Source organism: Sturnira hondurensis, unplaced genomic scaffold (assembly GCF_014824575.4).
Source record: "Sturnira hondurensis isolate 20B ecotype Veracruz unplaced genomic scaffold, ASM1482457v3 Scaffold0001932, whole genome shotgun sequence".
NCBI classification, from domain to species: domain Eukaryota; kingdom Metazoa; phylum Chordata; class Mammalia; order Chiroptera; family Phyllostomidae; genus Sturnira; species Sturnira hondurensis.
In genome coordinates this window covers 176564-190954 of record NW_028074563.1, presented here as the reverse complement: position 1 = coordinate 190954, position 14391 = coordinate 176564, and the positions used below count along the sequence as shown (strand labels likewise).

Here is a 14391-nt window from a genome sequence, read left to right as displayed (position 1 = left end):
AAAAAAAACTGCCACAAGGCAAATTCACCCAATTCTTCGTTCTAGGGACCTTTTTCAAGACCCTTCTTTGGCTTCTGTAACTATTCCTTCATTCATTAGTAAAATACCAACCATGGAATTTTACTCCCTGAGAATCCTCCTTGGGTTGGGAATGTGGACGTGATGGCCTCGAGGGAAAGAAAAATTAGAGTGAGTAGATGTTGTCACATAAACGGAAAAACTTCCAGACCCGCTCCCTGCTGGCATTAAGGTTAAGAGAACTCAGTACACTGGCTCCTCCCCTCACCAGCTCTTTCTTAACAAAAGGCAAAGGGAATGACTCAGGCTGAGAGGGATCCAAGAATTGTAGATGCTGTGGGTATTGTAATGAGAAGCCTTGGGCTTTAGAGATGTTGCACCCTTTGACGGCCTCCCTCTGGAGATAGTCTTGTTCCAGACTCTTCCTCACACACTCCAAAGCTCATCCCTGAGGAAGCTAATATCCCCACAGAGTTGACACCAAGGGGACTGTCCTGAATGGTTCATGTGTTCGGCCTGGACTCTTATTTGCACTTTCTGGTGTGAACTAGGTTCATCTCAACATGAGACGTGCACCAATGTCCTCATCAGCAACTGCTAAATCTCTCTCCCTGCCCAGAGGAGTGATGGCAAACTGTGCTGGGAAAACGTGCTGAGTCAGGCAGCAGAAAACGTCTGACAATATTCCTGCTGCAGACCCAGTGCCTGCCCATTACTTAGGAAGGCCATGTGCCCAATTCCGAGTCCCCTTCTCTCCCTCCTGGGCTTTGAGTGTCATCTTCATGAAGGGATCACGTAAACTCCCAGGGAAGCTCCCCCAACATTGACCCTGAGCCTCTGTCAAGGTTAATGGCCCCTCCCAGGGCCCATCTGATAGACACATTATCCTTTTTCCCCATCATCTCATGTGTTGCTTTCTACTCTGTGCTTGGAAATTGCAAATTGTTTGAGGATGATAACTAGGTGGAAAGAAAATGGAGAACAGCAAAGAAGGGATTAACACCAATGCAGGACCCTAGTCACTGTGGGTCGTATAGACACTCGTATCCTGCGTGAGTAGGGGTAGCGTGGGGTAGATGTGCCTTCCATTTGTCCTTCTCTCTAAATCGTTCATCATCACTTCACACACCCTTCTTCAGGTATGATATGCTTACAATAAGAGAAATTTAGAAACATAAAAGGAAAATGCACCTGAATGCTTTTTTTTCTCCTACCTACAACAGAGAGGCAGAATAAATGCAGAAGTTGACAAAGTGCCCATGAGCAAACACAAGAAAATGTGAAACAACTGCCCTTGTGGGCTTTTTGGAGTCCATGGCAACAAATTCACCAGGAATCCTTGAACAAAGTAACTGGAAAGGAAGGAGAAAGAGCCAAGCTCAAGGACAAAGCCCCACCTCCTGCTGTTCTGATGAAGCAGAGTAGGTCCTTCCTTGCTGTCCCTCAGCACGTCCAGGGCATGTCCACACAGCAGGGGAGAAGCAGGAACGATGGCCCTCAGTGTGGAATCATTCAGAGACTCATAGATGAGACTACAGTGATGCCTGGATGCCTACTACGTGACTCCCCCCAAATGAATTCTTTTCTAAATGTATTCTGATTGTGTAATAGTAAATAAAAACCTTATGAGGGAGGGTGTTCCCTAGTCAAAGAGGAAGGGAAGCCATCCTCTCCTGTTTTTTGGCATTTAGTATAGAAAACTTGTGTTGTAAATTCTTTCCGGTCCTCTTCAAATTGTATGTAAATCTACAAAATAACTAAAGAAGCCGCTATGTGGGTTAACAACCAGGGGGGTCTTTCTCTAGGACCTGAGCCACAGATCTTTGAAACACAAACATCAAGGAGACAGTGTCTCTACAATTCACAGTTTGCATGGGAGGGTGGGGCCTTTCATTTCTTCAGAGACTGGCTTCAAGTCCAAGCCTACCTCTGGCCATAAACACATTAGAAATGTATTTTTCTGACACATTTTGGATATTAACCCCTTGTGGGATACATGGTTTTCAAACATCCTCCCCTTCCACAGATTATCTTCACTTTGTGAAGATGCCCAGAAGCCCTACCACACCTGTGGAGCTCTGATGGCTCACAGGCACAGGTGAAAACCCCAATGGCCCTGCCACTGCCTACAGGCTTCCTCTGCAGAGACACATGCCCTTTGCATGGGTGCTGCCTCTGACCAGCTTGAAATAGACCAGGGGCCATGAGTTGAGATGTTCAGATTCTGTGAACAGAGGCCCTTGCCCACTGTTTGGTGACTCAGCTGCTTAGATGATTGAGGTGCTGGTCATTTACTGTGGGGGCAGGGAGTAAAAAAAGGTAACTGGGACAAGATTGGAACATAACTGAAGATGAAAAACATTTTGAGAAAGTTATTAGGGAAGGTGAACATCTATTCTGGTTTGCCCAAGAATGAGGCTAGTGCCTAGACTGACACTGTAGAGTCTGGGAAAGTTCTAGAACTGGGAAGACATGGTCACCCTATCAGGCATTCTAGAATTTAAGGCTGTTTTCAAAGGAATTCAACAGAATCCTGCGTAGATATGTAGGGCTTGGTGTACTTCGGGGTTCATGAGAAGTGGGAGTCAGGTAGCAACCTGGCAGGTTCCCCAAAGAAGCAGGACACACAGGAAGGTCCTGGAAGAACTGAGGACAGCCTGCTGTTTCTTCCCTTGTGGAACAAAGAGCTCATTTTAAAAAGAGGTCATTTGAATGAGGAGGCAGTGTATGAATGGGGCTGTGTCCCAGACAGGGTTTCAGGGTTCTGGGTGGGGGCAGGGCAGGAGCGAGGGGCAGGGAGACTCTTAGAGACCAGGGAGTCATCCAGTCCCATTCTCCGAGCTCAGCCCCAAGCTCAGTCAAAGATGAGGGACAATGAGAAGAAAAATGTGTTCTGCTTATCTTCCTTCTCTCAACAATGTGCAGACATTCTCTCAGGTGCTGTTGCTTTGGGAATACACGTGCAGAACAATGACCCCAAAAGGGAACTATTGTGACTAGAACATTGGTGAATGCAGAGTTGAATATGACAGTCATTTTGTAACTGAATGCAAGTCCAGCTGCCCTCTGCTTCAAAAGCCATTACTTGAGAGGGCACCTGGTGTAAGAGAGAGTGATTTTATTCAGGTGGCAGCCACCTGGAAGATGAGGGACTGTCGTTTCAAAAGTCATCTTAGCCTTTCAGACATCCTGGCTAGTTTTCATAGTGCAACTGTGGGGAGAGGGGAACTGAGGAATTCCTGGAGACGTGTGTGCAGTTTCTCTTGTGTGGGTTCAGTGTCACCTCCTGTGGAAATCCTCATGTGGTTTCAAAGCCCCTTCTGTACCTTGACTTCTGATATCTGGGAACGGGACGTGTGGGGCAGCGTCAACATGGGTTCTGATGTTTGTTGCTGACACTCACCCAATTTCTTGTTTTCAGGGTCATTGCTTGGTTAGGCAGAAGCTGCACCTGCTTGGGTGTATAAAATACTTATAAAGAAACTTTTAACATAAGAATCTTCTCTGAGTTTGTTAGTACAGTCTGTTCTGTCGATACCACCTGATTGGTATAATAGGTTTATTTCAATCACTGTTACATCCCTGGAGAACTGAATCCAGGGTGGTGAGTAGCTGAGTTGGTGGAAAATTTAAAGTCAGATTTCCCTGAAAACAACAGAAGGTGCACCAGGCAGGCTTGTGCTTCACTCTGCCTCTGACAATGAAGAGAGGGATGTGCCTCTGGGGACACAGGACAAGAGGAAGCCAATATGACACGGTGAAAATACATTCAGACAGAGTGTTTTTGTCTGAAGTTCATGGCAGCAGAGAAGATAAGAACAAAGGGAACGCCAGGCCATGCTGCATGACCCCGCTGGCTCAGGGTGAGGGAGCATCTTCAGAATGAGGTGTAATTCTGAAAGGGGAGGCCAGATTTTGGTCTCACTTCCCCATGAACTTGCACCACCGTGGTAAGTTCCACTGCCCACATATGAAAAACAGTGATAATCAGCCTCGTCCTCAGACTGGAGCCCAGAGATGATCAAGAAGGCTGTGTTTCCTGTCTTGAAGCCAGAGAAGCGATCCGGGATCCCGGAGGACAGAGTATTTAAATAACTAATCAGAAGTCTGGGGGCTGTGCCTGGGTTCTGTTGATACCAGGAGACATAATTATAACGCCCAATGTCTTTACTGCTTCCAGCACAGGAAATGGTGACAGACTGTCCCAGAGCCCCTGACACTGAGAGAGGTTGAGTCAGGGCAGCCTGGGCCCAGGGACCTGAAAAGAGCAAAGGCACAGTTGGGTAAGTTCAGTGCTGGGGCCCAGGTGAGACTAAAATAGGAGATGAAGGATCACCCAAGATGCCCCTGGGACCCCTTCCCTGGAGGCCACACCTGAGCCCTGAGTGAGGAGGGTGAGGAGGAGCAGAGTCCAGGCCATAGCAGAGATGCTCCAAGAACACTGCCTCTGAGCCCCCAAACTTGGTCCTGGCTCCCCCAGACCTCTCTTATCCCTTCCCCCTGCCTCAGAGAAGGGAGGGGCCTTCATGCAAATCTGCTGCCTGCACCTGCCTGTCCCTAGGCTCCTCAGACCCAGCCCTTGATTCTAGATATTCTGCACAGTGGTCAGAGAGCTCAGCTGAGGGATTAAAGGCCTTTGATCTTCACTTTCTTCATCTGGATAAGCTGAGCCTGTGACAGAGCCCAGGAACGAAGACAATCTTGGGTCTCCCTTTCTTTTCTATTGCAAGGATCACTGTGGTTCCCCACTGAGGAATCTTAGGACTTGAGCTTCTTGCTCTGAGGGATGAAGGTGAGGAGAGGGAGGAAGACAGGAATGGAGAGGTTCATGCTCAGTTTCCACGGACAACAGGAAAAGCTGAGCACTTGTCATTTTCCTTCATATCTCCCTGGCCCTTCTCCTGGGATGGCTTCTCATGCACTGCTCTGTGCCGTGCCTGTGCATTGGCTGTGTCCTGAGTCTGAGCCCTGGAGTGCACTTATTGAACCTTGTATAAAGAACTTACTGGGGTGTGACAGATTTGGGACCCTACCCCCACCTCCCTTTAGAGATGCTCAGGGGGACACAGCTCCTAGGACTTCATACAGCTCAGGCTAAACCACAGCCAGGCCCTTCCCCATGTCCAGACCCTCACCACCCTCTGGTAGCCATAGACAGTGTGACATGTTCCAGGGAAGGCACCTGAGTGGGAGCTGGAAATCCCTGCTCTGCTCCTACACCTACTATCAATACATTGGACAGACAACAAAATCAACCCCAGCAGGAGGGTCGCATAAGAAAAATGAACTGACAGGAGGCCAATTGGCTCCTCAAAATGTTAAAAGGAGAAATATTGCTTGCAGGAGAGCGAGCTCAATAGGATTCAGAGTGATGCAATAGTTAGCAGGACATGGACTCCAAGATGAAAGGATCAAGAGGAAGCGACCTTGGCTCAGGATTGTTCTAAGGGCACAAGCTCTGGGACCTCTGGATAAGTCAGTCTGTCCAATGGGACAGGTGATGTTCCATGTCTCGTCCACGTAGTGCACACTGACCACTGACGTGGGAGCTGTGTGCCTTCCTGAGGCAAAGTCTGTTCATCGACAGAGAGGTGCTTCACCTAAGGGGTGTCTGGAGTTACACTGGTTTGGTGCTAGGGCTCCAATTACAGTAACTGATCCTCCCAGAATAGAAATGTCCCCTCAGGGAACGGACAGGTATTCTATGGTGTGTGGATGTTCAGAGAAAACTATTTTGCCATCACTGTTAATATCTTATGACAGACATTTCCAGCTGAACAAGGGAAGAGACTTCATGGCTAAGGGTGGGAGAGGCTGAAATTTGGCTTCTGGGGTGGAGGGAGAAGGACAAGGATGTTTGGGGGAAGTGATATTTTCAACTTCGTGACTATTGCTTGTGTGTTGTCCACATTTAGATGCTGCATTACTTTTTACACTAGTTTAGACAGTAATGTGTATCATTTGAGAGAGCTAATAAATCAATGACCTGCTCAGAAATCCACCAGGAACGGCCTGCATGCCTGGACCAGAGACCAGAAGTCTGAATCTTTTTGTCTCTTAGAATCACTGTGGCAGGGCCCCTTTGGGACACAGCAGGTGTCCAGGCATTTTCTGCAAGAGGCAAATGTCTGACGTTTGTGAGGATCCACCTTGACCTCTGTTCCATGTCCTATTACTGCAAATGGAGGATCCTCATTCCAAGCTACAGGTGTCCAATTTCATTTGAAATATCCTGGACACATATGCCCACACATTAAGCTGTGAAACAGTTAAAAGAAACAAAGTGCCATCCATTGGGAGGAAAAGGACAAATAGAAAAAAGTCCCTGTTAATCAATTGCTTTGATGTATATAAATTAAACATATACACAATTAACCTCAATTCACTTATCTCTCTGTACAAATTAAAACTGATGTTTCTCTGTATAAACACAATTTCAGAAGAAAAGTAAAATATGTGGATAAAATGCTGTGGAAAACACGTGACACCCAACCCTGAAATCTGGAGGCAGTTGAGTGGAAATCTGAGTATTGATCATCTGGTTACACTGATGATACCACCTGGGGGGCGATTTTACAGTGAGGGCACCGAAACATTGAAATCTCTTCTATTGAAAATCATCTGGCACACTTTTACAAAGTTAGAAAAAGCTCACCAAAAATATTAATTAAGAGAGAGAGAGAGAAATTGTATTAACTTGAGAAAATGTGGGTCGCCATATCTGCAAATTGTTTCTTGTATCAAGAAAACAGATACACAGAAAGATGGTTTTTCCAGAAATATCCTATGGGGAGTAATCTTGTTTACTCAACATCAACCTACTGGTTTTCTCCATACTGCACAAAATACAATACAAAACACCTAACTACCCCCTGAAAAGGAAATGGTTGCACCACCTCAGAATCAGACATACAGGAGGAGCACTGGTGGCGACCTGACCTCCTACTCACATGTAGAATATTCATTTAAAAAACAGGTCGTGTTTTACGTTTGGCGGGCAAGTGCTGGATTGCTCCAAAGATAAAGACCAGAACTCAGCTCCCCCACTTCCTATTTGTTGCCTCCACAAGACACACCCTACAGGCACTGCACCCTCTGTCCTGAATTGGACCAACGCTGGGCTGTGACTCAGGGCTGTATTCTCTGTCTTCAAGAGAAGACGCCCCTTCCTGTTGGTGCTCTGACCAGTGACCCTGGCTCCAGGGTTGATCTAAATCATTCTTTGTGTCATATGGGATTAAAGCATGGAGGTAGTTACCATTTTCTGGGAACTAAAGAATATAATGAAAAAGAATTTTGAAAAATTGAAGTGTTGTGAGAAAGACCGATTTAGTGGATAAAGTGACCAACATTCTGGCTTACACAGGAGTGAGGGCCCACTGGGCACAGTGCGACTTCCGGGACTAAAACCCAGAGAGTGAGGATGGCCATCTACCAGGTCTTCTTGAACTGAAACCCAGTACCCATCAGAAGTCCAAATAAATCTTGCACAGATAGTTAATTCTTGTGTGCTTAGTGATCATCATAATGTGAAGTCTAGCTAAAAATGTATTTAGATAGCCAAGGAAATTAGACCTAAGTGAGAACTCCAGAAGAACAGGAGAGAGGCTCACCAAATATCTCTTCCCTGTAGAACCAGAAACCATTTTGGGAGGATCCCATTCTAATGAGAAGAAAGTCACGTGCTGGGCAGTTTCAAATCTACGTCATTTGTGGACATAGAGCGAGGAAGGAACAGGGAAGGAATGAAAAGAAAAGCAATACTGGAATTAACACCAAAGCCAGTACAGTGGCTCTTTGGGGAATGGGAGAGATGGATATGCTTTGGGTGGGTTGAGGTGGTTCCTATTTCTTATTCCTTCTTAAATTGTGAATATTCATCTTACACACTCTTCTTTGATAATGATGCATATAATAGCAAAAGGAATTTAGAAAAGTAAACTGAAACATACCTGAAATTTTTTCCTTTCCTTAGCTCCATAGAGAAGAGCTCAGAACAAATGTAGACAGGGACAGAGTTTTTTATGACAAACTGTGAGTGGAAGGTGAAACACTCGTCCTTTTAGCCTTTTGGACGTGGTGGAAAGTCACCTAGAACACTGGGCACTGGGAAAGAGAAAGAAACAGCCAGTACAAAGACGAGGTCCCCTTGCTCAGTTGAAGCTAAGGCCCAGGCCCCTGCCAGCCCTCTCTGCTTCATCCAGGACATGCTCAAGAAACAGGTAGGAAGAAAGAAAAATGCTCCTCAGCAGGAATTCCTTACAAGAAGGCTGGAAAAATGAAAGAAAAATGAAGCTTTGGCTGCTGCCTATGGATCTCCCTGATAGTATTATATTTTAATTTCCTCACATGAAGTGATGTATACCTCGGGGTTTACATGCCCTAGGTCCCAAAAGGATCCCTCTGCCCTTGGGTTGTGGCAGAAGAGACAGATAAACTGATGGGAGCCCATCAATTGATTAATGAATAAATGAAATGAGACCTATCCATACAATGCAGTATTATTCAGCCAGGACAAATGATGAAGTTCTGATACACACTTCAACCTGAAGGAACCTTGAAAACACTTTGGTAAACAGAGAAAATCAAACACAAAAGACTGGGTAGTGTGTGATCCCACTTGTGTGCCATGTCCGGAATAGACAAACCCTGAGAGACAGAAAGTAAGTGACCCGTTGGCAGGGGTTGAAAGAAGAGGGAGACGGGAGCGACCTTAAGGGATGAGGTCTTACACTGAGGGGGATGAAAACATCCTGGAGTTACAGAGTGCAATGTGTGCACATACTCGTGAATATGACAGAAAGGACAGGGTTATACACCTTGAAATGGTGTATGTTATGGGATTTGAATTCTAGAAAAATAGATATTAAAATGAGGTGCTGGTGCATATAGCTTAATAACTCAGAAAATAAATGTTACGTGTGGGTGCATGTATTATGTATGTATATTACATATGTGTAATACCTATACTTACACACATATGTATATATATACTGAGATGAAAAATAGGGAAATATAATGAAAATCAAATATGGTAAAGTGTTAACATGCGGTAAATCAGTAAAAAGATTATATAAGATTTCTTTATATTATCTTTAAAATTTTAAGTTTGCAATTATTTAAAAATAAAATAGTAAGAAAGAATAAACAAATGAAAGCCTGAGTTTATGATTAAAGGGACTTGAGTGAGTTCAAAGGAGGTTTTGGTCTCACTTCCCCATGAAGTTGCACCACTGTGGAACACTGTCAGGGTTCCTGTATGAAGCACAGTAATAATCAGCCTCGTCCTCAGCCTGGAGCCCAGAGATGGTCAGGGAGGCCGTGTTGCCAGATTTGCTGCCAGAGAAGCGATCAGGGATCCCTGAGGGCCGACTGCTGGTAGCATATATCAGGAGTTTGGGGGCTGTGCCCGGTTGTTGTTGGTACCAGGAGACATAATTACCATACCCAACATCACTGCTGCTTCCAGCACAGGAGATGGTGACTGACTGTCCAGGAGACCCAGACACGGAGGAAGGCTGAATCAGAGAAGCCTGGGCCCAGGAACCTGAAAAGATGAAAAACACACTCAGAGCTCAGTTCAGTGCTGGCCCAGGAGAGCAGAGCAGTACAAAGAAGGAGCCCAGATGTCCCCATGGTCCCTGTCCTGGAGGTCTCACCTGAGCCCTGAGTGAGGAGGGTGAGAAGGAGCAGAGTCCAGGCCATGGTGGAGATCCCCCAAGAACCTTGCCTTCTGGCCCGGAATCCTGGGCCTGGCTCCTCCACACCTTTCTTATTCTGTCATCCTGCCTCAGAGGAGGGAGGGGCCTCCATGCAAATCAGCTTCTTTTTTCTGTCTCCTCATTCCACTCTGACCTGATCCTTGGCTCTAGATATTTTGCATCCTGGGGAGCAGAGCCACTCTGAGGCATTCAGTCCCTTTTGATATGGATTTTCTAAGACTGAGCCCATGACAGTGCCCAGGAAATGCACTTGAACTTAACAGGTCCCCATCCACCCAACTGCAGGTTTCAGGATGTGCTCCATTGGCTAAATACACTCGAAATCCCAGTACTTTCGTTTTGTTCTGCATAGTTGAAGGGTGAAAGGACAGGGTCCAGAAGGGCTGGGGTTAGGAGAAATCTAACCGGTTTTCTTCTCAGGCACCAAAGGCAGAGCTGGTGGTTGTTCACATCCCTCACCCTCTTCCTATTCTCCTCAGTAGCCTGGTTCTTCATCCTATGTCTTCCGTCTCTGCACTGCTCTGAGGCTGAGACTTGGGGACATTTATGCTCCTATCTCGCAGTACAGATTGGGGACACTCTACTTCTGAACTCTCCCTCTGGAGGACTTCAGTTAGAAACAGGCTCTGGGACCTAATACCTGCCAGGGTAAAGAACAGCAAAGATCTCCACAAATCTGGGCTTTGCTGCCACCTGGTGGCTAACATTGGAGTGACAAACCTTAAGGAGGTAGAGTATACCAGGAAAGCTGCTGAAAACCACTCCCTGCTCTGCTCACAGCCCAGGCTCCTTAGTTTTCATCTCAACTCAGCACCAAGCTCCTTGATTCTGGGTGTTAAAAACAAAATAACTGGTCAAAATGGAGTCCTTTTTGGTAATGTGCATCACGTAACCAAATCTTAATGCCCAACTTAATTGCAGTTTCAACTGCCCCAGGGATGGAATTTTAAACCTAGCAGGCTGGGATTTCAAGGTCAGCGCTGGTCAGGTCATCCGCCTGATGAGAACCCTGCCTTCTGCAAGGGGAAAGTGCCCTTGTCTGAAGTAATCTATTCTTTTAAGTTCTTAGTCCCACCCTCTTTCTGAACGTAGAAAACACCCACTTTGTATGCTCCTTGTTAAGCCCTTCCAGCTACTCAGCAAGATACAGGTCAGTATATGAATCATGCAATAAAGCTAATCAGACGTTCAAATTCACTCAGTTGAAGGTTGTTCTTTAACACTCCTTGTCCTGTTTATTGTCCTCTTTCGTTGTCAGCAGCTTCTTCAGGAACAAAATGTGTTAGCTGCTGTCCCTAGTGGTCCAGAACTGCCCCACAGGACCATTGTGCTGGTCTCGGCTACCTGGTCATAGACCCCTCAGGGCTGAGAAAACCTTAGACACGAGATAGCTCCAACCCCACCTGGAAGGCTAGATGAAGAGAAGACTGATCGATTGCCTTCTCTATATGTGGAAAAATATTCGCCAAAGGAGAAGACTACGTTCACTAGGACTGAAAATAATGCAATAAGCCAAAAGAGTGGAACTCCAGTGTTTGAGAAGTTTTGAAAAAGAGAATGGGGTCAGGATTAATCCAAGGGCTCCATTTTGAGGACTTTTCCTCAGGGAGTGTCCATCTGTCACAGGGGGTAAGTAACCTTCATCCCTGCACATTGAAACCACTTCACCGAGAGCTCTGCCCCTCCTTGAGGTAAGATATCTTCCATCCACACAGAGATGGCAGGCTTTTCTGGGAAAAGATGGGTTTGGGGTACTGACCCCAGTCAGGCCTGACATATTGTACCCAGAATGGAAACAGAAATGTCCACTAAGGAAGTGGGATAAGAGTTCTACAGAGTGTAACTATACTGAGGAAACTATTTGGGTGCCACTGTACATGATAAGTGACAGACATGTCCAAGAGTACACCAAGGGTGAGGTCTTGGTTAAGGGCAGGATGAGCTAAGAGCAGGATTGGGGGATTGGGGAGAAAGTAGTAAGAAAAAGCGTGAGAAAACAACCTTCTCAATGGCTCCTGAACTTCTGGGCCCACCTCTGAAGTGTGCTTGTGTGGACTGGACCCCAAAATGCAAGGACAGATTTTGGAGGAGAATTAAGAGGCAGCTGGCTGCCTAGTTTCAATGAAGGCCCCTGGGTGGGGCGAACTGTTTGTGGATCCATGTAGTGCTGGTGAAATTTAAAATAGAATGGACATTTGAACACCCATTCAGAGATGAATGAGAGAAACTTGTCAGCCAAACCCAAATGCAGATTATCTTCTAAAATAAAAAAGTCAACAGAACATTTAACAGGATCCATAGTTTCACTGCATAACATAAGATAGATCCAGAAGAGAATCCTAAATTCTAGACATATGAGGAACAGGACATCCGCAAGTGAAGAAAAGACGATCAACCGATGATAAGTCAGAAATGATTCATATGTTGGGCTTACCTGACACAAGACTGAAAAACTAAGCTCTTATTACACCGATGGCCTAAGTAAAGAAATCCCTCTTCAAATGAATGAGAATGGAAAGTCTTAGTAAAGAAATAGAAAATAATGAAGATAACAAATGAACCCATTAAAAGGGAAAACTACACTAGATGGCAGGAATGGCATTTCTCCATCACAGATAATCTTCTATAACTATGAGAGCATAGCTTTTCAACGGAAATTATTCAAAATAAACACATATTTTTTAAACTAAAAGCTTATCAGTGAGATGTGAGATAACAAGAGAATTAGTAAACATGCAAATGGAGTCTCCAAAGTTGAAGAAATAGCAGGAGAACATCTCATGACCAAAAACATTCAAAGTGAAAAATATATATATAAACCCATAGATTCAAAAAGCACAACTAAGCCCAAGCACATGAACCATGAAAAAGACCAAAGCAGAGACCACCGAGTCCACACCTTGTTTTTGTAGAAACCCTTGTAGAACCCTCCTTATGCTTCAGTAACTATTCCGTTGTTAGTGAAATGTCAGCCACAGAAATTTATTTCCTGCAAAGTCTGTGAAAGCACTTCTCTCCCTCTCCCTCCCTTTCTCTCCTACCCCATCTCTCATAACACAACCTCAAATCTTAAGGCCACTTCTGCCTATGCCCGACGTGGTGCTGTGACATGGTATCACCTTATTGGCACCTCAGGTGACCTGCTTCCACAGGAGTAAGAGCTGATCACCAGTGCATCCCAGGAGCCTGCGAGTAAGGAGGGTGAGGATGAGCAGAGAACAGGCCATGGTGGAAACCCCCAAGTGTGTTGCCTTCAAAGAATCCCCCACTGATCCTTCCTTCCTCAGTGGAAGGAGTGATCTCCATGCAAATCTGCTTCCTGCACTGCCTCCCCTCACCGCACTCTGACCTCACCCTTGATATCTACATTTCTGCTCAGCAGACCACACAGATAATCTGAGAGAATTTTGATGCTTTGTCAGAAGATTTACATGTTTTTTTTTTTTGTCACTCAGGACACACTCAGACTATTATTTGATTGCCTAGGAAATCCACCCCACCTAGAAGTCTCTGTCCTTCTTATGGTAGGAATCAAGGTGGTCCCTGAATGAGGAACTCAGGGACTTTCCCTCTGAGACATCTGCAAGGAGGGTGAGGATGAGGTCTCATGTTGGCTAAAAAATACCCAGCCACTCCCTTATCCAAGGACCTAAGACAAACCCAGCATCTCTCATTCTTTCTCAACCTTTCTTTTTAAGCTCCTCAGTTGAAATGAATTCTCATGCATAGCTTGACGCAAACTCTACTGTGTCTAGGCTCATGAGCATTTTTGCCACTTAGAAATGGACACAGCACACACAGGGCATCCCCTTTCTTCAATCCCCCACTCAGGGGAATCTCCAGGTAAGAAGACTTCATACAGGTCTGGTAAACCACAGTGCTTCCTCCGAATTTAGACAACGCTGCCCCCTGGTGGCTACAGATGATTCCACCCAAGCACCTAAGAAGGCAGTTGAGTGGGAGCTCTGTTCCCTCTCCTCTTTTTATTCCATTCCAGCTCAGTAACAGTGTCTCTAGAGAACCCTTACATCCATCTAGGCTCATTGATCCTCTGTCAGAATGGAGTGTCAACCGCCCAACGAGGTAATCCCAGACTCTCCCCTCAGAACAATTGAGCTTGTCTCTTAACCGTCTTATCACAGATTTTGTGCTCCTGGTCTAGACCTTGGCCTGGGTGTGGAACATTACACATGAAATAAAATGAACTTCAGAAGGAAAAATGGATTAAAAAAACAGGTCAAGGAAGACAGATTGACTCCTACAATGTTGAAATACAACATACTCATGAGGGAGAGAGAGCTCAGTCAGGGTGACTACCGTCACATGGATAAGGAGACGTGGACTTCTGTGTGTGATCCTCTGGGAGGTGACAAGTCAGGACTGGAAAAGAGCCCAGTTCCGAGACACGTCCTCACAGTGTGTTCATCTGTCACATGGGATACGATCTTCTTCGTGCCCCCTACATAGTACATTGAAATACCTCACCTCAGAACTATGTGACTTTCTGAAGCAAAATCTCCCTCATCCACAGAGAGATGCTCAGCCTGGTGTATTTTTCTGGGAAATGTCAGATTTGGAGAACAAACAAATCAGGAACGACTGGTTCTGGCCAGATTGGAATAGAAACATCCTCAGATAATAGTGGGAAGTT

The 14391-nt window shown here is 45.6% G+C and overlaps 1 pseudogene and 1 gene segment (V, D, J or C); one reads left to right on the top strand and one right to left on the bottom strand.

Moving 5' to 3' along the window:
* The window catches only part of LOC118981411 (immunoglobulin lambda variable 2-18-like), a 32483-nt gene extending 31515 nt beyond the window's left edge, over positions 1-968 (top strand). The window contains 1 exon segment of the V gene segment in view: positions 882-968. Coding sequence covers positions 882-968 — 87 coding nt within the window.
* A 7778-nt stretch (positions 969-8746) lies between these two features.
* Positions 8747-9756, bottom strand: LOC118981406 (immunoglobulin lambda variable 2-18-like; annotated as a pseudogene).
* Positions 9757-14391: the final 4635 nt, after the last annotated feature.